This window comes from Sorex fumeus, unplaced genomic scaffold, assembly GCF_029834395.1.
Source record: "Sorex fumeus unplaced genomic scaffold, SorFum_2.1 ptg000063l, whole genome shotgun sequence".
In the NCBI taxonomy this organism is placed as follows: Eukaryota; Metazoa; Chordata; class Mammalia; order Eulipotyphla; family Soricidae; genus Sorex; species Sorex fumeus.
Genome location: NW_026606120.1, coordinates 42,813,239 through 42,840,270, shown reverse-complemented (window position 1 = coordinate 42,840,270; position 27,032 = coordinate 42,813,239). Strand labels below are relative to the sequence as shown.

At 43.2% G+C, this 27,032-nt stretch overlaps 1 protein-coding gene and 1 pseudogene across 3 annotated transcripts in view; both read left to right on the top strand.

Moving 5' to 3' along the window:
* Positions 1 to 1,545: 1,545 nt before the first annotated feature.
* LOC130035004 (TIMELESS-interacting protein-like) lies at positions 1,546 to 2,310 on the top strand (annotated as a pseudogene).
* An 11,592-nt stretch (positions 2,311 to 13,902) lies between these two features.
* The window catches only part of TEKT1 (tektin 1), a 42,169-nt gene continuing 29,039 nt past the window's right edge, over positions 13,903 to 27,032 (top strand). For all 3 annotated transcript variants that reach the window (XM_056127878.1, XM_056127879.1, XM_056127877.1), the window contains exons 1-2: positions 13,903 to 13,955; positions 16,923 to 17,129. In XM_056127878.1, coding sequence (XP_055983853.1) covers positions 16,940 to 17,129 — 190 coding nt within the window. In that variant the 5' untranslated portion in view covers positions 13,903 to 13,955; positions 16,923 to 16,939. The remainder of the gene's footprint in view (positions 13,956 to 16,922; positions 17,130 to 27,032) is intronic.

The following is a 27,032-nucleotide window of genomic DNA, read 5'->3' as shown; positions in this document are numbered from 1 at the left end:
AATGCCCTACCCGCTGTGCTATCGCTCCAGCCCCTCGGTAGCTTTCTTAACTCTGTTGTTTTAGGTGGGTGTTCTCCTAGGCTTTTTTTAAATATTAATCCACCCATGTAGATGAATTCCTCTATCTTCAATATGTCTGGTGCTCCACAAGGGCTTGATTGATGAATAGGTCTGAGCCAGGGTTTTGCAATGTGAATGCCTGGCACCAACTGTGCCATCCAAGTTGAATGGTTCTGTGTGGCAACTGGGTGGGGGCGGGGGTCCACTCCAAGGCTTGATTGTCTAGTACTGTCTGTGGCGTTGAATTTGAGTGAGCCTGTGTAGCAACTGGGGAATTTGTGGGTTATCTCTGGGAACCCATGCTAGAGTGAGTCTACAAGGTCAATGCTTCATATTCAGCTGTTAATGGAACACACACTCGAGGATTAACAGAGAACTGAGTCTGACTGGCTGTGAACCAGTAATGGGGTATCACAGACAGTGGGGCTCTCTTGAAGGCTAGTTATGTTCTGGGAGTACTGTGTCTTTACTAGATGCCTGAGAAATGCCTTGTTTCCTAGCAGTCAAGTGGGGACTGGTAGTTCTGTATAAGTGTCAGAACTAAACTCTCTCTTGATAATTGTCTCTTTACTCCCAGCCAACCCAGTTATTTTTTAGGGGTGGGTTGAGCTCTTCTCAAGAATTTTCTCTCAGAATTTAATTAGTAAGTAAACTCTGGATTCCAATATGATGTTTGCTAGTGCTGCTATCAGCAAAATTGTGAGAAGCTACCAAGACAGTGCCTGAGAGAAACTCTGAGCCCAGTTTATACCCTATTATAAGTAAGTATAGGATCATAGAATTGTGGTAGCAGATGTTTAGCCAAACCACTCCTTTTTACTCTCCAGGTGAAGGTCTGTATCTTAGAACTATTTTCCATATTTTATCACATTGTCCTATGGTGGTTTCTTTCTTTATGAGAATGCCTCTTGGTCTGCTCTCTTCTCTTGGAAACTCTGTTTGGGTCTCCCATTGGCTTCTGTATAGATGACATCAAATTTTGGTGTAGATTTTTTTGTGATAATGAGTGTAATAAATGTAAGCTTTCCCTATGGCCATCTCAGCCCCACCTAAACTTTAATTTATTACTTTTATTATTCTGCTTTACTGATAAAGAAATTGAGCAGAGGTGGAGAGAGTATCACGGGTAGAGTGACCTGGGTTCAATCCTCGGCATTATGGTCCTCGAACCCTGCCAGGAGTGATCCAGGAGACAGAACTAGGAGTAAGTCCTGAGCACAGGAGGTGTGGCCCCCAAACAAAACAAAACAAAAATGGAAAGAAAGAGATTGAGGTAAAGGGCTGCAACGACAACTCAAAAGAGCTTTGCATGTAGAAAGCCTGGATTTAACCCCTTGCACCACGTGGTCTTGGATACTTCCAGGAATGGTTCCTGGGCTCTGCTGGTTGTGATTCAAAAATTTAAAAAAGAGAGAGTCTCGAGAGCAGTGCATCTTTCCTGGACCTGCTGTGTCTGTCGGCCACTGTGCTTACCCAGAAGAAAAGATGCTGGAACTGCAGGAGAATGACTTGATTGAAGTGCCAGATAATGAACAGATAGAAGATGAGAAGATGAGACTTTTCCTCTTTTCTTCAGCCTCTACAGAGCGTGATGGTGAAGGAGCCAAACCTGATAAAGGTTGGTTGCTGAGAGAGGGATTCCAGCATTAAGACATGAATATGAAAAGGCAAAATTCAGAGGGAAAGGTCTTGAGGGCCCTGATTAAACACATTGAGCACTGGGAACATCAGCTGTTCCCTAACTCCTATTTGAGGATTTTATTGACAGAGTTGAATATCTGGGAAGTAAAAAGGAAGTTTAGACATATTTGAAATGAATTAAACTTGATCTGCCTAATGTACATAAAGATTTCATTAGCAATAATGAGGTAGAAGGAGAAAATGAAAATAATGTCAATGAGGAGTAACTGAACTGCAAGGCAATGCAGGACATCAGCGAGGGACAGGGACAGCAAAGCTGATGACTACTGAATTGGATCCCTGTTTTACAAACTCATCTGAAAGTGAGAAGTTTTCTACAGAGTTAAGTGGAAGTCTAACAGATGAGTAGCAATGAAGAACTGAGAGAAATAAGCAACTGGCTTTGGAACAAAAGCAGGCAATGCTACTGGGTAATAGTCCCTCGGAAATGACTCACTCCCGGCCACACCCTCAGTCCAGTCTGCTGAAGAGACAGGAGAGGGGCAGCAGGAGCTGAAGTCAAGTGGACTTCACAGAAATGGTCTGGACAGTCCCACTGCTGCCAGATAGTGACAACTGCAAATGGTGCAGGGGGGTCACTGTGGGAACAGCACCCCAGGGACAGTGCAGTCCAGACCCTACGGAGATCATGGGCATTCCTTAAGCTTTGCAGGGCTCTGTATTTTGCTTTTTTTTTGGTGAAAATCCTTATGTAGCGGAATTTTTGTTGATTATCATTTAATATATATGCATATAGGGGCCAGAAGAGTAGTATAGCGGGTAGGGCGCTTGCTTTGCACACAGCTGGTCGGGGTTCAGTCTGTGGCAGGAATGATTCTGAGTGCAGAGCACAGTGAGTTTAGCCCATAAACAATAAAATATAGTCTATAAAACAGTTAATTTATTCACTTTAGAGAAGTCTGGTCTATTTATTATTTGTCAATACTTATAAAAATGATTAGTAGTGAGGTTGGCAGCTTCCAGCATGCCATTGATTACCTAATTTGCATTAACTTGGGTAGAGTTTTAAGATGTAATTTATAGAGTATTAAAGTCAATTAAAAAATCTTTTAAAAAATTAAAAAAAGAGGTGGAAAGCGGGTTTGAGCCGGGCTCGGGGGAGCGGCGGGGACCTCATGGGAAGGGGGGCTTTGTGGGCCGTCCCCCACGCCCCACCGAGGTCGCCAGCTGCCCCCCACGAGCGGCTCTCCGGCACGGCCACGACTCCAGGGCACAGAAACCAATCTCTTAACTAGCTAACTTTTAATAGAAATTCTTCCAGGGTCAATAAGTAAAATAGCAGAAATTCAAAACCGCGCGGCCGCTATTGCGGCCGCGCGATATCATTTTATTCTTAAACCAAGTTGTAGAAAGCAAATCATTTCACAACGCTGTTTCAGCATGTCTGATTGGGGGGGGGGGGGTGGGTCGTAAACTCTAAACAATAATTGTGCATCTTCTATCGAAATAATCTATCTAGTCAAAGTAGATAGAGTATTAACTAGAACTCATCTGCCTCACAAAGAATTGGGAGGGGTGGGAGGTGGGGGGTCTATTGGGGTTCGGGGTTAAAAATGAGTATTGGTAAAGGGAAATGTGTTTGGTATCTACATGACTGAGACCTAAACCCGAAAGCTCTGTAACTTTTCCCACAGTGATTCAATAAATAAATAAATTATAAAAAAAAAATTAAAAAAAGAAATTGAGGAACAGTTTAATATTAATGCCTAAGTAATTGCCCAATATGACTGAGCTAATAAGAGGTAGAGCTTAGATTTGTTTGTACTGTAATAACTTTAGTATATATTACTTTAAATAAATAAAAATATAAAAATATTTATTAAATAATGCCAAAATCCTGCAGATAGTGACAAATGGACATCCCACAGCCACCGCCATGTAAACTCATTGGCTCAGTTTCACAGATTCACCACTTAGAAGAGACGCAAGCCAAGCCGCTAAAATTCACGGGTACACGGGTCATCTGAAAACTCTGGGGCACCCTTCGGGGAGGTGGGGGTGGGCCAAATCTCTGCCCTGCCAAAGCGCAAGCAGCCACACCCACACCCCAGACTGCCTCCATGCCAACAGCCCAACAACACTGCTTCACGACTAATCTCTGCAGAGATTCCAAATCGACAAAAATTCAAGGTGCATAGTTTTGGGGGCTGAAAACTCTGGGGTCTTCTCAGATTCAGGGCAGGCAGCCTCCCCTACCCCACTTTCAGAAGCACCAGTAAGCACACTCACATCCCACATTGCTGCCATGCAAACTCATCGGCCCAGTTCTACAGATCCTGGAGTTCCTGCTACACAACACCCCCAAATTCCACAATACTAACAGCTCAGCAGGAGCCCACTAAAGTAGATTAGGAAAGTAGCATAGAAGCCAACTAGGTCCAATAAACAGAAATAGTAGCAGAAGGCTCAATTAGCAGCAGACAGCTTAGTGAGCCCTCAGACAGTGACTTGATGACCCCACTGTGAGATATAGCAGTTTTCACAAACTTTCTTTTACAAAGCAGAGCCACTTAGTGGTAATAAGCAATACGAAACAGATCACTTTGTGCCTGCAGAGAGGCAGGCTTGGGCATGAGTAGGAAATTGGGGACAATGGTGGAGGGAAGGTCATAGCGGTGGTGGGATTCGTGTTGGAACATTGAATGCCCCACACAACTGTATTATGAACAACTTTGTGAACCATGGTATTTAAATAAAGCAATAAAAAGAAACAACTACGTGGGAAAGAATAGTGACAAATGATATTTACTCATTTACAAGACTTGTAAACTCAGTGTATTCTTGAGTCAAAATGAATCCTAAAGCTTATAAGAGAAGTTAGTGAGGACTTTTATTAAAAAATTAATTTTTAAAAATTGGAAGTTGCTCATGATTGGGTTTCAGTCATACAATATTCCAACACTCATCCCTTCAGCAGTGTGCATTTTCCACCACGAATGTAAAGTTTCTCTCCCGCACCCCTCCCCCACCTCTATGGCAGGCACCTCTCTCTCTCTCTCTCTCTCTCTCTCTCTCTCTCTCTCTCTTTCCCACTCCCTCTCCCCCTCTCCTTTTGGGAATTATGGTTTGTAATACATATACTGAAAGGGTATCATATATATCCCTTTGCCTACTTTCAGTACTCATTTCTTGTCCAGAGTGATCATTTCCAACTATTATTGTCATAGTAGAGTAAGAACTTTTTTGTTTGTTTTAAAATAGATGTAAGTACAAGATCTAACAGTAGCTCTCATTCCTTGTCATAATTATAAATGTGATATAACACCCTAAACTTAATAAGCACTAAAGTTGGTGTCAGCATTCTTGTGATCACACTAAGTACTGCTTTATGACAAGAGAATGTTTTCTAGCAGGTGGCCTGAGCTGACATAGCTTTGATGAAAGATGGTATATATGTCCTCACCAGGGCAATTTTATATGAATAGGCTTAAAGTTTTGAAAAGATTTACTAAATAAACTTTCTTAATTAAGGACAATTTTAGATGCTGTTCAAAATACAAAAATAGGATAAAGTTGGTTTTCGTTTGAGTTCTACAAAATGTTGGTTGACTCCAGGAGCTAAATAGGCACATAACATTTATTATGTATGACGGATTTGATTTTCATATTTTAATTTAATTTATTTTTTGTTTGGAGGCTACACCCTGCTGTGCTTTGGGCTTACTCCTGGCTCTGTGCTTTTGGATCATTGCTGTGGGACCCAGAACCATCTGGGGTACTGGAGATCAAACCTAGATCAGCTGCATGCGAGACAAGCTCCCTACCCAATACACGATTTCCTTGATCCCTGATTGTACATATTCTTATTACAGCTTTAAAAATAAAGAGCTTAGGGACCTAAGTGATAGTACAGAGGATAGGGCATTTGCCTAGCATACAGCCATCCTGGGTTAGGTCCCTGGCATAGCATATAATCCCCTGAGCTCCGCCAGGAGTGATTCCTGAGTGCAGAGCCAGAATTAACACCTGAACGTCGCCAGTGTGACCCAAAAAGCTAAAAAAAGCGCTTCAAATTAAAACCAAATATTTATGAAATATTAAAAACTGAAACATCTACGCAGAATCCTTGATTCTGGGATTTTGTGGCATCCTCCTCATTTTAGAATTAGGAAAACAGGTCCAGAGATAAGTCCCTCACTTAAATATAAAAGAGGACTAGAAATCCAACCTCCACCTTCCTAATCCTGTCACTCTCCTAAACTGTTCATTGCTGGCTCTGCAAAGGGTCATGGTTAATCTATTGCACTATAACATTCGTTGTGCTTTAATTCAACGCTTTTGTTCTGGCAATTTTTATGCTAAAAAGTCCTATTATGAAACTCACTCTATTCAAATAACCACTCTTCTGCACTGTAGTGCCACAATTTTGTATTATCTGTAAACTGAAACAAAGTAAGAGGAGTAGGGGAACACTGTCATATGAAGGGTAGAAGGAACTTGAACTTAAGCCTGGAGATGAGAATTATTGGAGGATAAAGCTCAGCTAATTTAAAGTACCTAAAGAAGGTTCATGCAGAGAAAAAGGAAGACTTATTCTATAAGATCCAAGATGTAACTTGTACCTGTCACTGTTCTCTCGTTGTTCATTGATTTAATCTAGCGGGCCCAGTAATGTCTGCATTGTGAGACTTGTTACTGTGTTTGGCATATCAAATATGTCACAGGTAGCTTGCCAGGCTTTGCCATGTAGGCGAGATACTCTCGGTAGCTTGCCCGGCTTTCTGAGGGGGGCGGAGGAATCGAACCCAGGTCGGCCTGGTCGGCTGCGTGCAAGGCAAACGCCCTACCCACTGTGCTATCGCTCCAGCCCAAACTTGTACATATGTATAGAAATTTCAGGAAGATTTCTAGCCCAGCAGCCCCAAGGTGTTTTTGGAAGTGATGAGTTTCCCAACCCTTGGTATGTTCAAACACTGAACAAGCATTTAGCAGGAATGCTCTAGTGGGGATTTCACCATTAGATTAGACCAGAATAATTACATTCAAGTAGACGTTGGGAAAATGCTACAGGATCGTTCATTTGCTCTGACCACATGAAAGATGGTTGAGAGGATCTCTTAGTCCTTATTGGCAGTAGGAACATGGTGTTTCAAAGGAGAAACATATGATTTACATCCTCTTTATCTCCTAAGGGCTTCTTAAAAACACATAACAGTTATTTGGCAGATTAGTAGAAGGTTAAAATCCCAGTGAAAAGCTCTTACGTTATCATGTTTCTTAGCTATTGTTATTTTTAATAGAGCCATACAACAGTGAAATAAGTCCCTGGTACAGACTCAGGACTTTGGGGGGCTGAATAGTCATCTTCACGTAATGATCTTGAGATAGTATAACGAACATAGAGCATAAAGCTTGCTGGTTTCTTGCCAGTGCTGTTTCACAATGAAACCTAAGATTAGAAACAGTTTACATCTTACTAGTACCCCTACATGGAGAAAGCCTCCACCCCTGTACTCTAGGTGTGGTTGGGTAGGGAAGCTGATACAGATCCCGTTCCACTGGCAATGCTGCTGGAACAGTTCAAGGCTCATGGTGGTAATGTATGAAAGTTAAAGATGGAATTAATATTACCTGATGTTGTGAAAATATTTTGGCATTCATAAAACACTTCACGACTTTCATATATTCAATTACATTTTTAAAAAGAAATTTAAAAAAGTTATTGTACATCTCACCATGGCAGAAAATATTCAGTAAAATCCCCTTTCAGTTGTTTGGATCTCTTTTCATAGGCCACCATTATGGCCAGCTTTAAAAACATATCTTCCTAAAGATAATCCATGTGTACACCCTTACATTTTCCCCTATAATAGCAGTGATAAGGTGTAATACTCTTCTGAATCTCATTGGCTTTCATTTAAAAATTCTTGGTGGCTAGTACATATCAAAGATTCATAAGATTCCTGATTCCTAATGATATATATTTCAGTTGAAACATGTCCAACTTTATGAGTACTTCATAATTTATTTTAATACTGCCTGCTTGAATAACATTTAGGTTCACTGTATCACTGTCTGCCCGTTGTTCATCGATTTGCTCGAGCGGGCCCAGTAACATTATGAGACTTGTTACTGTGTTTGGCTTATCGAATACGTCACAGGGAGCTTGCCAGGCTCTGCCGTGCAGGCGCGATACTCTCAGTAGCTGGCCAGGCTCTCCAAGAGGGCGGAGGAATCGAACTCCGGTCGGCCGTGTTGGCTGCATGCAAGGCAAACGCCCTACCTGCTGTTCTATTGCTCCAGCCCTCAACATTTAGGTTATTAGGAATATTGTTTTCTTCAGCTGGGGGGGACGGGGAGGAAAAGGCCGGCTCCACCCCCATCCCATGAGGCCCCACGTGTCTCGTCACTGAGGGCCCAAACCTGACTGTCCAGTGGCCTTGGGAGGATGGTGGCCACTGAGCCACCTAGGGGGAGCAGGCAGAGGGACAGCACCCTTCCCCCCCGGAATGGCCCAGCGACAGTAACCTACTGCGGGTCTGGACGTATTTCTGCTAAAAGCCACTGGGTTTCAAGATTTGTTTCTGAATCTCTTGGATCATGGCTGTTAAGCAGCTTGATCAGGAGCCAGAGAGGCCGTTCATGGGCGATGACTTGGGGTCTCATTGGGGTGGGGGGGAAAGGACCGGCTCCACCCCCATCCTGTGAGGCCCTGTGTGTCTCGTCACTGCGGGTCCAAACCTGACTGTTCAGTGGCCTCTGGAGGATGGTGGCCACCGAGCCACCATGGGGGAGCAGGCAGAGGAACAACACCCTTTCCCCCCTAGGGTGGCCTGGTGACAGTAACCTACTGCGGGGTCCAGACGCTTTTCTGCCAAAAGCCACTGGGTTCTGAGATTTGTTTCTGAGTCTCTTGGATCATGGCCGTTAAGCAGCTTGATCAGGAGCCAGAGAGGCCATTCGTGGACTATGACTTGGGGTCTCGTTGGGGTGGGGAGGAAAGGACTGGCTCCACCCCCATCCTGTGAGGCCCTGTGTGTCTCGTCACTGCGGGTCCCAACCTGACTGTCCAGTGACCTCTGGAGGATGGGAATAGGTCAAGGCACAAAACCTATTCCCCCGGTGTGTGTGTGGGGGGGGGGGGCAGCGACAGTAACCTATCTGTGGGGTCTGGACGCATTTCTGCCAAAAGCCGTTGGGTTTCGAGATTTGTTTCTGAGTCTCTGGGATGATGGCCATTAAGTAATTCAATCAGGAACCAGAGAGGCCATGCCTCCAATTATATAGCTGAACCGGAGGTGTTTTGTAGGTGTATCTCCCACGTACCTATCTTTTGGCCGTTTACTTTCTTGGTAAACTTTGCCTCAAGTTTTGGGGGTCTGGGCAAAGGCACAGCAGCAATTTTGGGTATCTGGAAGTCTGAAGGCGCCATCAGGCTGCTGATGCACTTGCCTCACAGGTACAGACTGACCTGCAGGCGGCACCATACCCACATCGCAGGGGATTCTTTTTTTTTTTTAATTAGTGAAACACCATGAGGTACAGATGTAGATTTACAAATTTTTGTGCTTGGGTTTCGATTATACAATGATCAAATACCCATCCCTCCACCAGTGCCCATTTTCCACCACCATGGATCCCAGTATCCCTCCCACACCCATCTCCCCCATCTCCCCCTGCCTCTGTGGCAGGGCATTCCCTTTTGTTCTCTCTGGCAATCATGTTTGGTCCATAGTCTACTTTCAACATGCATCTCCCATCCTGGGAGGATCCTCCAAACACCCTTTATTTGGTGCTCTCAGGGGATTCTTGACATTGGCACTCATCTCTTTTATTTCATGTATTAATCCATATATTCCACGGAAAAAACATTTTACAATTTAATTTTATTCATAATTGTAATTTTTTGTTACAATTTTTTTTATTTTACAGGATTTCTATTTTCTTTTTGATCAGAAGTGATATGTAAGTGTTAGACAAGGATTACTGTCCTTGACCAAAAAAACTTAAAGATAAGAACAGTTTATCCTTAGCTTATCCTACCCCTCAAAGTCTAACCCTTACTTTGCTTTGATTTGCAGATAAGATGGAATATGTCTCATGGTACCAGTTCACGAGAGGGTTTATTGTTCATTCTGGGGCTCACAGCTCTGTGACTCACCTTTCTTCCGTAGTCTTCTCTTTCTTGTGGCTGTTTATACAAACTGGTTGTTCTGAGGACATGAATTTGCCATGTTCTAACCTGCCAGTGAGTTGCTACTAAATATTTTTCTTGATCCATCATTATGTTTCTGATTTGACTGGCCCTCGAGTGGTGGTGGAGTTAAATCACCAGGAACATACAGTTATGTTTCTGGGTTATGAGTTACATGGTTTTTATAATGCTTCTTAGATATATTTTTCAAGAACTCTATTTACTGCTTTTCAGGTATGCAGTAAATGATATTGATATTATGTTATAACACTGTCACTGTCACTGTCCTCCCATTGTTCATCGATTTGCTCGAGCGGGCCCAGTAACATCTCCATTGTGAAACTTCCTGTTACTGTGTTTGGCATATTGAATACTCTCAGTAGCTTGCCAGGCTCTCCAAGAGGGGCGGAGGAATCGAACCTGGTATAATGAGAATATTTCTCCCTTTCTGGAAGTTCTACTTGGCAAGTACTAAATCTCCTGGATCTGTACTCTGTTCCTTAACTCCTGAATTTTCCATCTCCAAGTGAATGCAGTAACTTGAGAATGAGTTGTTTGCAAGAGGCCTCTTCCCCACAGACAGCTGTGGAAACAAACCTATATAGCACGATAAAAGAAACTCAGGAAGCTAGTTTAACTCAACTTGGTTTCCTAATTAAAAGGGTGAAAGTGTTAGGTGAGACCAGATTAAGGAAGGACTTAGAGATCTAAAGATCTCTGGATTCTCTCTTTTTCCTGGGACAGAAAAGCATTTTATTTACTAATGTGTTGAGATTCCTGGTTTTGAACAAAAACTAAAAAAATAAGGGGTTTAAACTAACAACAAACCAAGTATCTATCTGTTCATTCTTTTGAGAAAAATGATTTCATATGTAATGGTCTAAAAAAAGTTAGGGTTATTATTATATCATTTTTAGGTAAAGGTAAAGGTAAAGGCCCTCCCATTGATCGTCGATTTGCTCGAGCGGGCCCAGTAACGTCTCCATTGGAGACTTTGTTGTTACTGTGTCTGGCATATCGAATACGTCACGGGGAGCTTGCCAGGCTCTGCCGTGCGTGCGAGATACTCTCGGTAGCTTGCCGGGCTCTCCGAGAGGGGCGGAGGAATCGAACTCGGGTCGGCCATGTTGGCCGCTTGTAAGGCAAACGCCCTACCCGCTGTGCTATCGCTCCAGCCCATCATTTTTAGTGAGTATTAAATTTTATTAATTGCTTTATTTATTCTTGCTATTTTTTCTGTCACCACACCTGGCAATATTCAGGGGCTATTCCTGGCCCTGTACTCAGGAGTGATCCCTGGCAACGCTAGGGAAACCAGATGTGGTGCTGGATATTTGAACCACGGTTATGGGAGCTGCAGCCACATGCAAGGCAAGGACCTTACCTCTTACACTGTATCTCTAGCCCTATTTTATTTATTTTTATGGTTACTCTTCAACAGACAATTTATGCTTGTTTCATTTTTAAGTCGTGATATTGTTTCTTTTAAAATCTTACATATAAAATGAACATGTAAAATATTTGAAGAAAAACCAAATAATTTCACCTGGATATGTCAAAATTAAGAAGTCTGGAAACACTAAAGCTTGGGAAGTAGAACTTTATTTTTGTTTTTGTGCCACATGGTTGGTGCCAGGGCTCCTCTTGGCTCTGTGCTGAGGAAATCAGTGTTGGCAGTGGCCAGGATCAAACCTCGCCAGTCATGGAGTGTCTTACCCTCAGTACTATCTCTCTGGCTCAGGAAATAAAACTATTCTAATCCTAAAGAATCTCAAAATCACTAAACTATAAATGTATAATGCTTGGAAATCTCCACTTTGGAGCCTTGATACAAGCTTAACTTAGCAAATTCTAAGTCTTGTGCTGGAGATCTGCTTTTCATTCCACCATTCCTTTATATATATATATATATATATATATATATATATATATATATACACAAACTTCTGCCAGATATCACTCACTGCCCTCCCCTTGTTCATCGATTTTCTCAAGCAGGCCCAGTAACATCTCCATTGTGAGACTTTGTAGTTACTGTGTTTGGCATATCGAATACGTCACAGGTAGCTTGCCGAGCTCTCCGAGAGGGGTGGAGGAATCAAACTTGGGTCGGCGTGTTGGCTGCGCGCAAGGCAAATGCCCTACCCACTGTGCTATCGCTCCAGCCCTCTGCCAGATATAAACTGAGTAACTGTGTGTAATGATCCATGATTCTTCTATTGGCGTCATTCCTTTGCTGGCTTTGTGAGTGACCCAGGCTTTACTTTTGAAAAGATTTTCAAATATTTACAACTACATTTAAAGCTTATCAAAAAATACAGAAACATCCAAGTTTAAGTCTTGTGGATAGCACACCACCAGCAGAAGAGTGGCACTTTGACTCAACCAGCATTACTTGTTCATTGAGAGTTTCTTTTTCTCCCCACTCTGTATTATATTGTCTATACTGATACAAAATGCAATGGTCGATTTATGATCATAATCCATCAGCTCACTTCTTGTACCTTGATCAAGTCTATCATATTTCCGATAATTCCAAAGTAGGAATTTTCGGTAAATTGGGTAGTTGACCCCAGGGTCTGGTCTCTAAAGTAAGGCTTTCCCAGGAAACTGCAGAGTCACTCCTTTGAGCAGAATGCTATCCTCCTATGAAGGTGACTCTACTGACCACCCAGGAGGCGGGTCACCTTGTTCTGGTGTCCGTGTCCTTACGAGGCCCCTTCTCACAGGCTCCACACCTTGCACTACTACCGGAAAGGTGGGGACTCTCCTTAGCTTAAGGCCATGTGGGTGGGTAAACACACTCCTTTGGATCCACCGCTTAGAAGCTGGTCTCACATGCTGGTGGAAAAGGCAGCTGAGATAGAGAAGGGACCAGGAAGCAAAGGATATTTGGAAGGCTCGCTCTGGATGGCAGATGCATGCAGAAAGTAGACTACAGACTGAAAATGATGGCCACTTACTACCTGCATTGCAATGCAAACCATAACACCCAAAAGGAGAGAGAGAGAGTAAACGGGAATGTGCCTTCCACAGAGTGGGGGGTGGGGGTGGGGTGGCCAGAGCAACGCTGGGAACATTGGTGGTGAATGAACACTGCTGGAGGGATGGGTACTCCACTGTATGACTTAGACGTAATCATAAAAGTGTGTACGTCTGTAATTGTCTCTCACGGTATTTCATTTAAAAATTTAAAAAAACCAAAAACACACTCTTTCAAGGATCCACTTCTGAGAGAGATGAATATGCAACAAGGCTCCTCGCACGGTATCGATGTTCATGACCGCGTTGTGGCCCGAGACTCCCAGCATCTCGCGAGAAACTTGAGGCCCGCTTCGGGAAGGGAAGCGACCTGCTCTTGAGGGCTGTTTTCCGAGATGGTTTTATGCGCGATTCATCCGCTTAATACGTGGACGGGAGACCTGAGCATTCTTGTTTTAACTTCCTGCAAACTCAGTCTTTACCTTTCTTCCCCACTGGGTATGATTCTTTTATTTCTCACATGTTAGCGCTGTCCGGGACGACGACCATGAAGAACAGGTCCAAGCGGCGGAGACCTCCCGAGCTCCGACCTTCTGGAGGACAAGGTGCTCCTGGCTCCGGGGTGAGCCACCACCAGGGCCGAAGCGCCCGGGGGGCCGCCCGGGACCGCCCTCCCCTCCCCTCCTGCTCACAGCCACCTCAGGAACCCTCTCCCCTGGCCCCGAGCCCGGCCGCCGCCGCGGCGAGCAGCTCGAAACGCCCCCCATCCGGGGGTCCCCCCAGGGAGAGCATCACTGCCCGAGGTCAGGGCTCGGCCCGCGGCGCTCGCCCGCCCCCCAGCCGGTGAGCTGCGTCCCCGCCTCCGAGGCGCGGGGCGTCCGTCCTTCCGGTTTCTCCAGCGCGCGCGACCGTACGTCGCGCGTGCGCCGCTCAGGGGAGGAGCCGCCCCCTGGCCCGGGCGGGCGAGGCGCGGGTTGCCATGGAGACCGCGTCGTTTACCTCCCGGGGTATCGCGCTCGGGATGTGAGTTAGGAAGCTTCCAGCCCTAGCTTATACTGCGCTTTCTTTGGGCGCCGCGGTGAGTAAACGCCATCGCCAGCCCGCTCGTTCTTTGCTTTCTGACTGAGGCGGAGTTTGCAGCTCTGTCAAGTCACCGTCTTACCCTGGACGTGTGTTACTTAGGCCAGAGCCTCCACCCGCGCGTCTGCACCTTCACCGTGGACCCGCGGCTCCTTCCCCCTCTCGCTCCAGTTACCTCCTCAGTTCCCAGTTCTGTTCATCGTTTCTCAGGGTTTGCAGCATTCTTTTTTTGTTTGTTTTTTTTTTGGTTTTAATTAACTATTTATTAATTTGCCCGTACCCAGCAATGCTTGGGAATATTCCTGGCTTGGTGCTGTGGACCCATGCAGTGTCAGGGAACAGATTGTGAGGCTCCCACAAGTGACATATATACTTCAGTCCTTTGAGGTGTTTCCCCAGTCTGGCAGTCCTTTTTTTTAAATTAATTTACTTTTTTATTTTAATTTTTATTAGTGAGACACCGATATGCCAAACACAGTAACAACAAAAGTCTCCAATGGAGACGTTACTGGGCCCACTCAAGCAAATCGATGATCAACGGGAGGGCCTTTATTAGTGAGACACCATGAGGTACAGTTGTAGACTACAAATTTTTGTGCTTGGGTTTCAATTATACAATGATCAAATACTCATCCCTCCACCAGTGCCCATTTCCCACCACCACGGATCCCAGTATCCCTCCCACCCACCCCCACCCCCATCCCCCCCATCCCACCCTGCCTCTGTGGCAGGGCATTCCCTTTTCTCTCTCTCCTATTGGGTGTTGTGGTTTGCAAAAGAGGCAATGGGTGGCAATGATGTTTTGTCTAGAGTCTACTTTCAGCATGCTTCTCCCATCCTGGGAGGATCCTCCCAACACCCTTTATTTGGTGCTCCCTTCTCTACCTGAGCTGCCTTTATCCCTAGAATGTGCGGCTGGCCTCCAAGCCATGGAGTAAACTTCCTGGTACTTACCTCGGCTATTCTTGGGTGTTAGTCTCCTATTTTGTCACTTTATATTCCCCAGATGAATGCTCTCTTTCTATGTCTGTCCCTCTCTTTCTGACTCATTTCGCTTAACATAATACTTTCCATGTAGTACCACTTGTATATAAATTTCATGACTTCGTCTTTTCTACTAGCTACATAGTACTCCATTGTGTAAATGTACCAAAGTTTCTTTAACCAGTCATCTGTTCTAGGGCACTCAGGTTTTTTTCAGATTCTGGCTATTGTAAAGAGTGCAGGGTTTGCAGCATTCTTAACTGCAGCCCTCAGCCCTAGTCAAAGCCTTGTTTGTGCCTGTTTGGCCCAGCCCTAAACTTAGAGCTAATGCTATGAACTTAGCCCTGAATTTTGATACTTCTAGGGCCTGCTAAAAAATTTTATAGGAAGAACTTGGGTTCAAATTGGAGCCCCATATTCAGAAAAATTTGGGAGACATCATAAGAAGGACAAGACTGAGAAGAAACGGGAACCCCATGTTATTTGAGGGTGCTTGGTAGTTTGGGGTGCTCAGTCTGGTTCCACCCTTATATGTTTGAAGGGCTTCAAAGATAATAGTTCCTTAAAAGCAGAAGTTCAGATTTCGGTAAGATATGTGGGGCCAGGGAGTTCTCAAGGTCAGAGAGACATGTGCAAATGAAGTGGGGGAAGGTTAGTTTTGTGATTGCTATCAGTCTCTTCAGGCTACATTTTCCTTCCTTCTTTCTTTCCTTCCTTTCCTCCTTCCTTCCTTCCCTTTTTTTTTCAGTTTGTGGGAGAGGGCTCCTAAACTCATGAGGCTGGTGGGTGAAGATCTGAACACCAGTGATTCTCAGCCAAGTGGTCTGTGGCCAGCAGTTTAATGCAAGGGTCCAAGGATGTGGCACTGCTCCAGACCCGCAGTGCCAGGGGTTATCCAGGCCAACCCCAAAGTGTGGTGGTTGTGGTGGTGGGGAATCAGCCACCAGTGCTTAGGGACCATGTGCTGGACTTGCGTGAGCTATAACTGCTATGCTATCTTTTGGCCCTCTTGCTGCCTTTTCTTGTGTTTTTTTTATGTTCTCTTTTTGTCTGTGTTCGCATGTCTCTCATACATACAAGGAGATGGTGGTGAGAAGAGAATGACTTTGAATTGACAACTCATATCTTTAGATTAAAAGAGCCACCTGAAATAATTTTTATCGTTGTCGTCCTCCTCCACCTTCTCCTTTTCCTCTTCCTCCTCTTCCTCTTTCTCCTTATTGTTCTCCTCCCCTCCTCCTCCTCCTCCTCCTCCCCCTCCTCCTCCTCCTCTTTCTTTTTATCGTTCTCCTCCTTCCTCTTCTCCATTGGCTGAATGGAAACAACTTCCGATTGTCAGTTTACAGATGTCACATTTGTTCATTTGTTTTATAAAGAAAATATAGGTTCATCTCTTTGGCAGTATTTACTAAAACTAAATACTACTCTATAACATGACAGTTATAATGAGTCATAAAAATAAATGTATGTGTTCACTAAAGGACTGGTATAAGATTACATATAATATTGCCATGATAGCCTTAGACTAGAAACTATCCAAATAGCCACCAAGGGTAGAAGAGATAAATAATCTTTGATATCCTCATGCAGTGGTATACTGCATAGCAATGAGAACAAACTGTGCAACTATATGAAAAATACAGATGACTCTTTTAAGTACAGTGCTAAGCAAAAGAACTCACACAAACAGCACACAGTATGATTCCATTTATATTAAGTTAAAAAATGGCAAGACTATAAGATTGAAAAGTAGGGTTAGTTAATATGCTGAAGGAGAACATAGATGGGGAATAGAATAGAATGATACCTTGAGAAAGGTCAGTAGATGTTGATAATGCTTATTTTTTATTTCTACGCTGCCTATATAGATGTATTCTTTTGGTGTACAGGCTTGGGGCATATGTCACACTTGAATAAAAATTGATATTCAATGAAGGGCAAGTTTCTTTCCTTTAATCTAAAATTGTTTGTATTTGACCAGGATTTTGGAAATTTCAAATGGCCAAACTAGTACAGTCTCCACCGAAGTTTCTACTCTCAGAGTGGATTATTGCTAACAAGGACCAATATCACAGGGCAAATGCCCAAAGGTCCCAGTCTGAACGCCTGGTGTCAGAAAGCCAAAGGCTTGTGGATGAAATAGAAAAATCTACTAAAAGATCTCAAAGTGATGTGAACAAGAAACTAGGTAAGAGAGCACTTGTTATTTTTATGAACATGTTTGGATGAAACTGTTAGGGTTTGCCTAATCTTTCACTTGCATCCCATATTTCAGGGAAGGCACTGCACTAATCTTGAAATCTTAGAGAAAAATATATTTTCAGGGTCTATGTGTAAGTTAGTTTTGTTTTAATTTTTATTAGTGAAACACCATGAGGTACAGTTGTAGACTTAACAAAATTTTGTGCTTGTGTTTCAGTTATACAATGATCCAGTACCCATCCCTCCACCAGTGCCCATTTGAGTTAGTTGTTTTTAAGATAGAGACTAGTAAACCAGTCTAATTTCAAACAATCTCATTATCACTCTTTTATTTATTGATTTGATGCACATTTATTGAACATGTGAACTCTTTTAAGGGTGACTCTTTTTTATTTTTATTTTTGGGTCACACCCAGCGATGCACAGGGATTACTCCTGGTGGTACTCAGGGGACCGTATGGAATGCTGGGAATTGAACCTGGGTCAGCCGTATGCAAGGCAAATGCCCTGCCTGCTGTACTATCGCTCCAGTCCCAGGGAAGACTTATTGACTTTCCTATCAGCCCTGAAGTATGTCTCACTCAAAACTTTAGCTTCAACATTAGCTGACAGGTATTGAAGATTTTGGTTTGGTTGTCTTCCCTTTCATCTGTGAATCATATTTTTTCTGTGTGTACCTGCAAGATAATTTTTATTATGTTTTAGTAAAGATTTTAAAAAAGAAAAATATATGGCCCGTTTTAAATAAGTAGTGTTATACTATATTTCAGAATAAATCTAATAAAATATATAGGAGTTGTATAGTAAAAATTCGAAGTTTTTTCTGTTGATATGGGGCCAACCCTCAGGGCCTCCTGTTTCTCCTGAGTATCCAAGAATCTCCCAACAATGGAAGAAGACAAAGAACTAGACAGAGTGATCTCATTTTTACAAAAAATTGTGTGCAGAAAAATACCTGGATTGAACACCTCAATGGCTGAAGGCAAGAGGAAGATTGCCATGGCAGTGGTCCAGGAGACTGAACAGATAGACACTGTGTGACATTTGTATTGCATATTGCATGAAGGGGACCATCGGTAGTGTCGGTGACCGACACTACCTCCACTACCCAGCAGCTGCCACACTCCAGGATGCTTTTTGGACCCGTGCGGCCACAAAGCGGCCGCGCAACACATCATAAGACACTAAATACCCATCTTCCGGAATTGCTGTACCATATTTGATAGGGTTCAAATATGGTAACACCTATGAGGGCGATTAGAGGTCGTCCCAAAAGCCTCTATCCCTCTCGGAAAGACTGGCAGGCTACCGAGAGTATTCCACCCGCATGGCAGAGCCTGGCAAGCTATCCGTTGTGTATTCGATATGCCAAAACCAGTAATTACAATGGGTCTCATTCACCTGACCCTGAAGGCTTCACCAACATGGCAGCACTGAGAAGGATGAGAAAGGAGAGGCTGATAAAATCTCAAAGCCAAACTAGGCTGCCACAATGAAGGAATACAAAATGATCGTCTGTACTTTTAATGCACAAACGCTAGCATCAGATGCATCCATTGAGGACCTGATGGTACAAGCGCGAAAGATCAAGTATGACATCATTTGTCTGACCCAGATAAGAAGGCACCAATCTCATCATGCCGTTTTTGACACTGGAGAAGAATTGTTCCTCGGAACATGTGATAAAAGAGGCCTCGGTGTCCTTGTCAACACAAACTTGGCCATGAGCATTGATTCATTCGAATGCCTAACAACCCAAATCGGATGTTTACATTTGAATAGATGTGGCTCACTGCCGGTTGTTTCTATATTCGTTTTCTACGCACCAACATCTAATTATGATAAAGGAGAAATTGAGAAGTTCTACATGGAGCTGGAGAAGTTCTATAAAGATGACCACACCTTCTACAAGATCATTGTGGGTGATTTTATTTTATTTTTTTTATTTAATCATTTTTTTTATTAGTGAAACACCATGAAGTACATTTATAGACTTATAAATTTTTGTGCTTAGGTTTCAGTTATACAATGATCAAGTACCCATCCCTCCACCAGTGCCCATCCTCCCCCACCACGGGTCCTAGCATCCCTCCCACCACCCCCCCCCATCCCACCCTGCCGCTGTGGCAGGGCATTCCCCCTTGTTCTCTCTCTCTTCTTTTGGGTACTGTGTTTTGCCAGAGAGGCATTGAGTGGCAATCATGTTTGGTCTATAGACTACTTTTAGCATGTCTCTCCCACCCTGGGAGGGTCTTCACAACACCCTTTATTTGGTGCTCTCTTCTCTATTTGAGCTTCCTCTTCACCTAGCACATGTGGCTGGCCTTCAAGTCATGGAGCAAAATTCCTGGTACTAATCTGAACCATTCCTGGGTGTTAGTCTCCCGTTTTGTTGCTTTATGTTCCCCAGATGAATGCAATCTTTCTGTGTCTATCCCGCTCTTTCTGACTCATTTCGCTTAACATGATACTTTCCATGTAGTACCACTTGTATGTAAATTTCATAACTTCATCTTTTCTAACAGCTACATAGTACTCCATTGTGTAAATGTACCAAAGTTTCTTTAACCAGTCATCTGTTCTCGGGCACTCAGGTTTTTTCCAGATTCTGGCTATTGTAAAGAGTGCTGCAATGAACAAACAATTGCAGATGTCACTTCGACTATACCTTTTTGCACTCTGGGAAAGCTATAGCATTCCCAGGAGTGCTATAGCTGGGTCAAATGGGAGATCAAATTCTAATTTTTTGAGAATTGTCCATACTGTTTTCCAAAAGGGTTGGACCAGCCTGCATTCTGTGGGTGATTTTAATGCCAAGATAGGATCGAGAAGATCAGCTGAAGAACTTCACATCAGGACCCATGGCCTAGAATGGAACAAACAGGGTGTGAGACTGTCTGAGTTCATCATGTTGACCAAGACCATCCATGGTAACTCACAGTTCTAAACGTTGACATGGCTGAATCTAAACGTTGAACATGGGAGTCTCCCGGTGGACGATTCCACAACGAAATAGACCACATCACATTCAATCGACGGTTTTGCCTGACCGATGTCGCTGTTGTCCCAAAATTCCAAACGGGATCGGACCACCGTCTCCTTCGTGCAAAATTCTACTTCACAGAGCGGGGAGAAAGGGCTGCAAAGTTTAAAAAGAGAACTCCCAGAACGACCACCAACTGGGAGCTCTTTGGCACTATTGCAGCAACATGGGAAGATACCATTGTTGACAACATTGACGAGGAATACGATCGACTGGTTCAGCACCTCCATGATTGTGCAAGGAACGCCAAGAGAAAGATAGCCACAAAAAAACCTGTCTTCGAAAACTCTTGAGCTTATTCACCAACGTGGTTTGGCGCATGCCTCAGGCAACCGCAAGCAAACGTCCGAGCTCGCAAAGCAGTGCAGAGATGCGATCAAGGAAGACCTCAAAGAGAGAAGAGCAGAAGTGCTGGTAGATGCGGCAGAAGCCGGGAAAAGTATTCGTAACGCCCACCTGTCCTTCGCCAACTACAAGACCAAGATGACTGCCCTCTGATGTCCTGATGGATCTATCACATCCTTCAGAACAGCAATGGAGAAGATTATTCATGACTTCTACTCAAATCTCTTCGATAGCCATGTCCACTTGCCGACATACCAAATTCCACAGGATGGATATGTCGTTCCCAATGTTCTCCCTTCCGAAATCCGACACGCCATTTCGTGAGTAAAGAAACGAACAGCACCTGACCCAGACAAGGTCAGACCTGAACACCTGAAGAACCTGCCGTCATCAATACACTGGCTTGGCTCTTCACACGCTACCTGTCTGAATGCAAGGTTCCATCCCAATGGAAAACCAGCAGGACCGTACTACTGTTCAAGAAGGGAGACATCCATGACATTGGCAACTATCGCCTGATCTGCCTATTGTCTGTCATCTACAAGTTGTTCACTCGAGTCATCCTAAATAGGATTGGCGGAACACTAGATGAAGGACAACCATGCGAGCAATCCGGGTTCCGCCAAGGATTCAGCACCATCAACCATATCCACACGATAACCAAGCTCATTGAGGTTTCTCGGGAGTTCAAGATGCCGCTCTGTCTAACGTTCATTGATTTAAAGAACGCCTTTGTTTCTGTTGAGACGGAAGTGGTCATTGAAGCCCTAGCCAGTCAGGGCATTCAAGCTCAATACATCAAGATCCTCCGTGAGCTGTATTGTGGATTCACTACCAGGATCTCACCATTCTACAAAGAAGTATCATTGATGTCAAGAGAGGGATTCGGCAGGGTGATACCATTTCACCGAAACTCTTTAGTGCCACCCTTGAGAACATCATGCGATGACTGGAATGGGAAAGAATGGGAGTGAAGATAGATGGTCGGCAACTACACCACCTCCACTTTGCTGATGACATTGTTTTAATAACACCAAACATCAGCCAAGCGGCACAAATGCTGGCCGACTTCGACCGTGAGTGTGGAAAGGTCAGACTACAGCTGAATCTTACGAAGACAATGTTTATGAGAAACGGCCTCGTTCCTGATGCCCCATTTGCTCTCAACAGAACAACCATCTCCGAATGCAACAGCTATGTGTACCTAGGTTGAGAAGTCAACATGACAAATGACCTGGCACCCGAGCTGCGCAGGAGGAAGAGAGTGGCTTGGAATGCCTTCAAGAGCATCGAAGAAATAGCTAAGAGGACAAAGAACCTCCGGCTCCGGGCACATCTCTTTCATTCCACTGTTCTTCCTCCATTAGCATATGCCTCAGAGACCTGGGCCCTATGTAAACAGGATGAGAACACTATTCGGGTCTCCCAAAGAGGAATTGAAAGAGCTATGCTTGGAATATCACGTTTCACTCAAATGAGAGAAAGAATCCGGAGCTCCGACATCCGTCGACGATCAAGAATCAGGGACACTGTCTCATTTGCCAAGGTGTCAAAAATCAGATGGGCTGGTCACGTAATGAGATTTAAAGATGACCGCTGGACTAGAGCTGTTACCGACTGGATTCCACGAGATGTCAAAAGACCGCATGGCCGCCCACCTTCCAGATGGTCAGACTTCTTCATCAAGATCATGAATGATCGGTTTGAGGCTCTTCATGTTCCTAGAGCGAACAGATGCCATTGGGCTACACTAGCACGCGACAGGGACAAATGGAGACATTATTGGCGCCCACTTGAGCAAATCGACGATTAACGGGAAGTCAAGTGATCAAGTGAAGAGGCCCATACCCTAGCAAATTCACTGCATTACATGATCATGAAGAATCTAAAAGTGGAGTTTTGTGGTTGCATGAAATCTTATCCTCCAGAAATCAAAATTTACATATTCAGACTTGAGGGATACTTCCAGCTGTTGAATAAGCTCTTGAATGTCTCCCAGCATGTGTTTGAAAAGTTTGAGGCAACATGGCAAAACTGGACAGCTACATGCAAAAAATGGGCTCAGATCTCTACCTAATACCATGTACAAAAGTAAGATCAAAATGGATTAAAGACCTCAACATCAGACCGGAATCCATAAGGTACATTGAAGACAAGCTTGGCAAAACCCTCCACGACATTGAAGCTGACAGTATCTTCAAAGATGACACACCACTGGCCAAGCAAGTGAAAACAGAGATAGACAAATGGGATTATCTTAAACTAAGAAGCTTCTGCACATCAAAAGAAACAGTGACCAAAATACAAAGACAGTATACAGAATGGGAAAGGATATTCTCCCAATACCCATTCAACAAGGGGTTGAAATCAAGGATATACAAAGCACTGGTTGAACTCCACAAAAAGAAAACACCCCATCATCAAATGGGGTTACAAAATGAACAGAAACTTTCTCAAAGAAGAAATCCGAATGGCAAAAAGGTACATGAGAAAATGCTCTACATCACTAATCATCTTGGAGATGCAGATCAAAACAATAATGAGATATCATCTCACACTACAGAGACTGGCCTGCATCCAAAAGAACAAAAGCAACCAGTGTTGACGCGAATGTGGCGAGAAAGGGACCCTCCTTCACTGCTGGTGGGAATGCCGACTGGTTCAGCCCTTTTGGAAAACAGTATGGACGATTCTCAAAAAAATTAGATAGAAATTGAGCTCCCATTTGACCCAGCAATACCACTCCTGGGAATATATCCCTGAGAGGCAAAAAAGTACAGTCGAAATGACATCTGCACTTCTGTGTTCATTGCTGTTCACAATAGCCAAAATTTGGGAAAAAAACCTGAATGCCCGAAAACAGCGGCCTGTTTAAAGAAACTTTGGTACATTTACACAATGGAATACTATGCAGTTGTTAGAAAAGATGAAGTAATGAAATTTACATACAAGTGATTCTGTATGGAAAATACCATGCTAAGTGAAATGAGCCAGAAAGAGAGGGACAGACATAGAAAGACTGCACTCATTTGGGGAATATAAAGTAATAGAATGGGAGTCGAATACCCAAGAATAATTGAGATAAGTACCAGGAGGTCTGCTGCATGGCTTGGGGGAAAAGGCAGCTTAGATAGAAAAGGGAACACCAAGTTAAAGATGTTTGGAGGACTTGCTCAGGATGCGAGATGTGTGCTGAAAGTAGACTATAGACCGAACATGATGGCACTCAATACCTCTATTACAAACTACAACATCCTAAAGGAAAGAGTGAGCAAAAGAAATGCCCTGCCACAGAGGTGGGGTGAGTGGGGGGAAGGGGGTGGGGGTGGGAGGGCTACTGGTATCATTGGTGGTGAAGAATGGGCACTGGTGGAGGGATGGGTACTTGATCATTGTATAACTGAAACACAAGCATGGAAGTTTGTAAGTCTGTACCTCATGGTGTTTCACTAATAAAAAAAAATAAATATAAAGAAAAATAAAAATCTAGGGGAAAAATGTTTGAGGCCAGCATAAAGGAACATAAGGATCAAAAAGCAAGCAGAAATGAGTCCACATTGAAGTCCTACTGGGAAGATTCTCTGTAGTATGTTCTTCAGGATCTCACAAAATCCAGTAAAAGTTGGTGATTGCATCATTACCCTCAGAGAGAGGTGTGCATCTAGACATTAACCCATTGCAGTTGCTGGAATTCCTGTCTGAACCTCTGCATTCTTCTAGTAAATTCCCTCTTTCATAAAAAAGACTAAAAAACATAATTAAAAGACTGAAAAAGCAACATACAGAGTAGAACGTATTTATTATATATACGCACATCATAAATTATTCATATTCAGAATAAAAATCTTTTAAAAACAAAGCAGCAAAAGGTGGAAAACCCAATAGAAAAAAATGGGTGAAAATCATAACAGACACCTAACGAGAGGAACTCCAGTCATTAAACATATAAAGAGGTATTACAGTTTCAGGGATAAGCATGGGGAAAATAACTAATATAAAATCACAGGTATAGATAGTCATCAGGGATATGCAAATGAAAAATCACTATTGAGATGATATTGCATGCTTATAAGACTTACTAAAATGAAGGAAGAGGAGGCAAACAAAAGAAAAATGACAAAAATATTGGGGAATACATGAAGCATCTGGAACTCTCCTGCTCTGCTTTTGGCAGTGTAAACTGACATACCTATCTAGAAAGTTTTGGAAATGTGTACTAATATGCAACATATGAGCACTTTGACCTAATATTCCACTTTAAGGTACTAAGCAACAAAAATGCATGCAGGTGTTTACTAAAGATGCATGTTGGAATACTCAAAGCAATTCTCTTGGAAATAGCCAGCTTTCAAAATTTTTTTTTGTCTCAGTTCTATCTGTTTATCAGGAGGCTCCTGAAGGATGTGCTTCAGCATGTTTAAAGAGTAAGTCAAGGAAAAGGAAGACATGGGATACAGGAAGTAGAATTCCAACACTGATAAGGGGAGAGGGACCTCCTAGAATTATGGTAAAGAAGAGTCAGGGGATGATAGCCATGCATCAAAGTATTCTACCTAGCTACAAGGAGTGGGACGCTCCAGGGAACAAAGCAGAACCAACAGATGACTCAGTGAGTTTGGGAGGGTATTTATCATTTAGTTAGAAAGTTCTAAGAAAAATAAACTAAAACTGAAGCAAAAAATATATAATTATAAGCTCTCCCCAAATCAGAAAGTTGCCCAAATATCATAGAATATGGCCTGATCAGGTGTGACATTTATATATTTATAATATAAATAGAAATTAATTTATTATTTAATAAAATGGCAGTCCAGCTATATTTGTAAGATGGAAAGGGAAAATTATGTTGTATAAATTATGTAAGCACAAGGGCTTGAGAGATAATATAGTGGGTTTGGTGCTTGCCATGAATGCAACTAACCTGGGTTAAATCCCAGGCACCACATATGATCCCTGTGCCTTGCCAGGAGTAATCCCTGAGTGCAGGGCTAGGAATAAGCTCTGAAAATTGCTGGGTGTGCCCTTAAAACAAAAACAAAAGAGTGAATCCCTAGTCTTCCTCGTAGAAATCCAACATAATATTTATAATATTTATAAGCAAATGCCAGAATAAATACTAAAGTATTTGAGAAGTGATTGCTTTCAGAAAGTATACTTAGAGAATTTATACATTTATAATCCTTTATAATATTTGATTTTTGAAATTATACATGTATATATCTGATAATTTTAACATTATTAAAAGAGGCATTGAAAAATTAGTTAGAAGCATTTGGAATGATCTTTGGATATATTTGAATATAAGAGGTTGAACAGAAGAAATTCCCCAACAATAATCACTTAATCACTTAATCACTTAATCCCCGTTATTCATCGATTTATTCGAGCGGGTGCCAGTAACGTCTCCGTTCATCCCGGTTGCGTGCTAGCGTAGCCCAATGGTATCTGTTCGTTTTAGGAACATGTAGAGCCTCAAACCGATCATTTAGGGTCTTGACGAAGAAGTCTGACCATCTTATAGGTGGGCGTCCACGTGATCTTTTGATGTCTCGTGGAATCCAATCAGTAATGGCTCTAGTCCAGCGGTTGTCTGTAAACCTCATTACGTGTCCAGCCCATCTGATTTTTGATGTCTTGGCAAATGAGACAGCGTCCCTGATTCTTTTTTTTTTTTTTTTTTTTTATAATTTATTTATTGAATCACTGTGGGAAAAGTTACAGAGCTTTCGGGTTTAGGTCTCAGTCATGTAGATACCAAACACATTTCCCTTTACCAATACTCATTTTTAACCCCGAACCCCAATAGACCCCCACCTCCCACCCCTCCCAATTCTTTGTGAGGCAGATGAGTTCTAGTTAATACTCTATCTACTTTGACTAGATAGATTATTTCGATAGAAGATGCACAATTATTGTTTAGAGTTTACGACACACCCCCCCCACCCCCAATCAGACATGCTGAAACAGCGTTGTGAAATGATTTGCTTTCTACAACTTGGTTTAAGAATAAAATGATGTCGCGCGGCCGCAATAGCGTCCGCGCGGTTTTGAATTTCTGCTACTTTACTTATTGACCCTGGAAGAATTTCTATTAAAAGTTAGCTAGTTAAGAGATTGGTTTCTGTGCCCTGGAGTCGTGGCCGTGCCGGAGAGCCGCTCGTGGGGGGCAGCTGGCGACCTCGGTGGGGCGTGGGGGACGGCCCGCGTCCCTGATTCTTGAGCGTTGACGAAGATCAGAACTCCGGATTCTATCTCTCATTTGAGTGAATCGTGATATTCCAAGCATAGTTCTTTCGATTCCTCTTTGAGAGACCCGAATAGTGTTCTCATCCTGTTTTCGTAGGGTCCAGGTCTCTGAGGCATATGTTAATGCAGGAAGAATAGTGGAATCAAAGAGATGTGCTCGTAGCTGGAGGTTCTTTGTCCTTTTAGTTATTTCTTCAATGCTCTTGAAGGCATTCCAAGCCGCTCTCTTCCTCCTGCGCAACTCAGGTGCCAGGT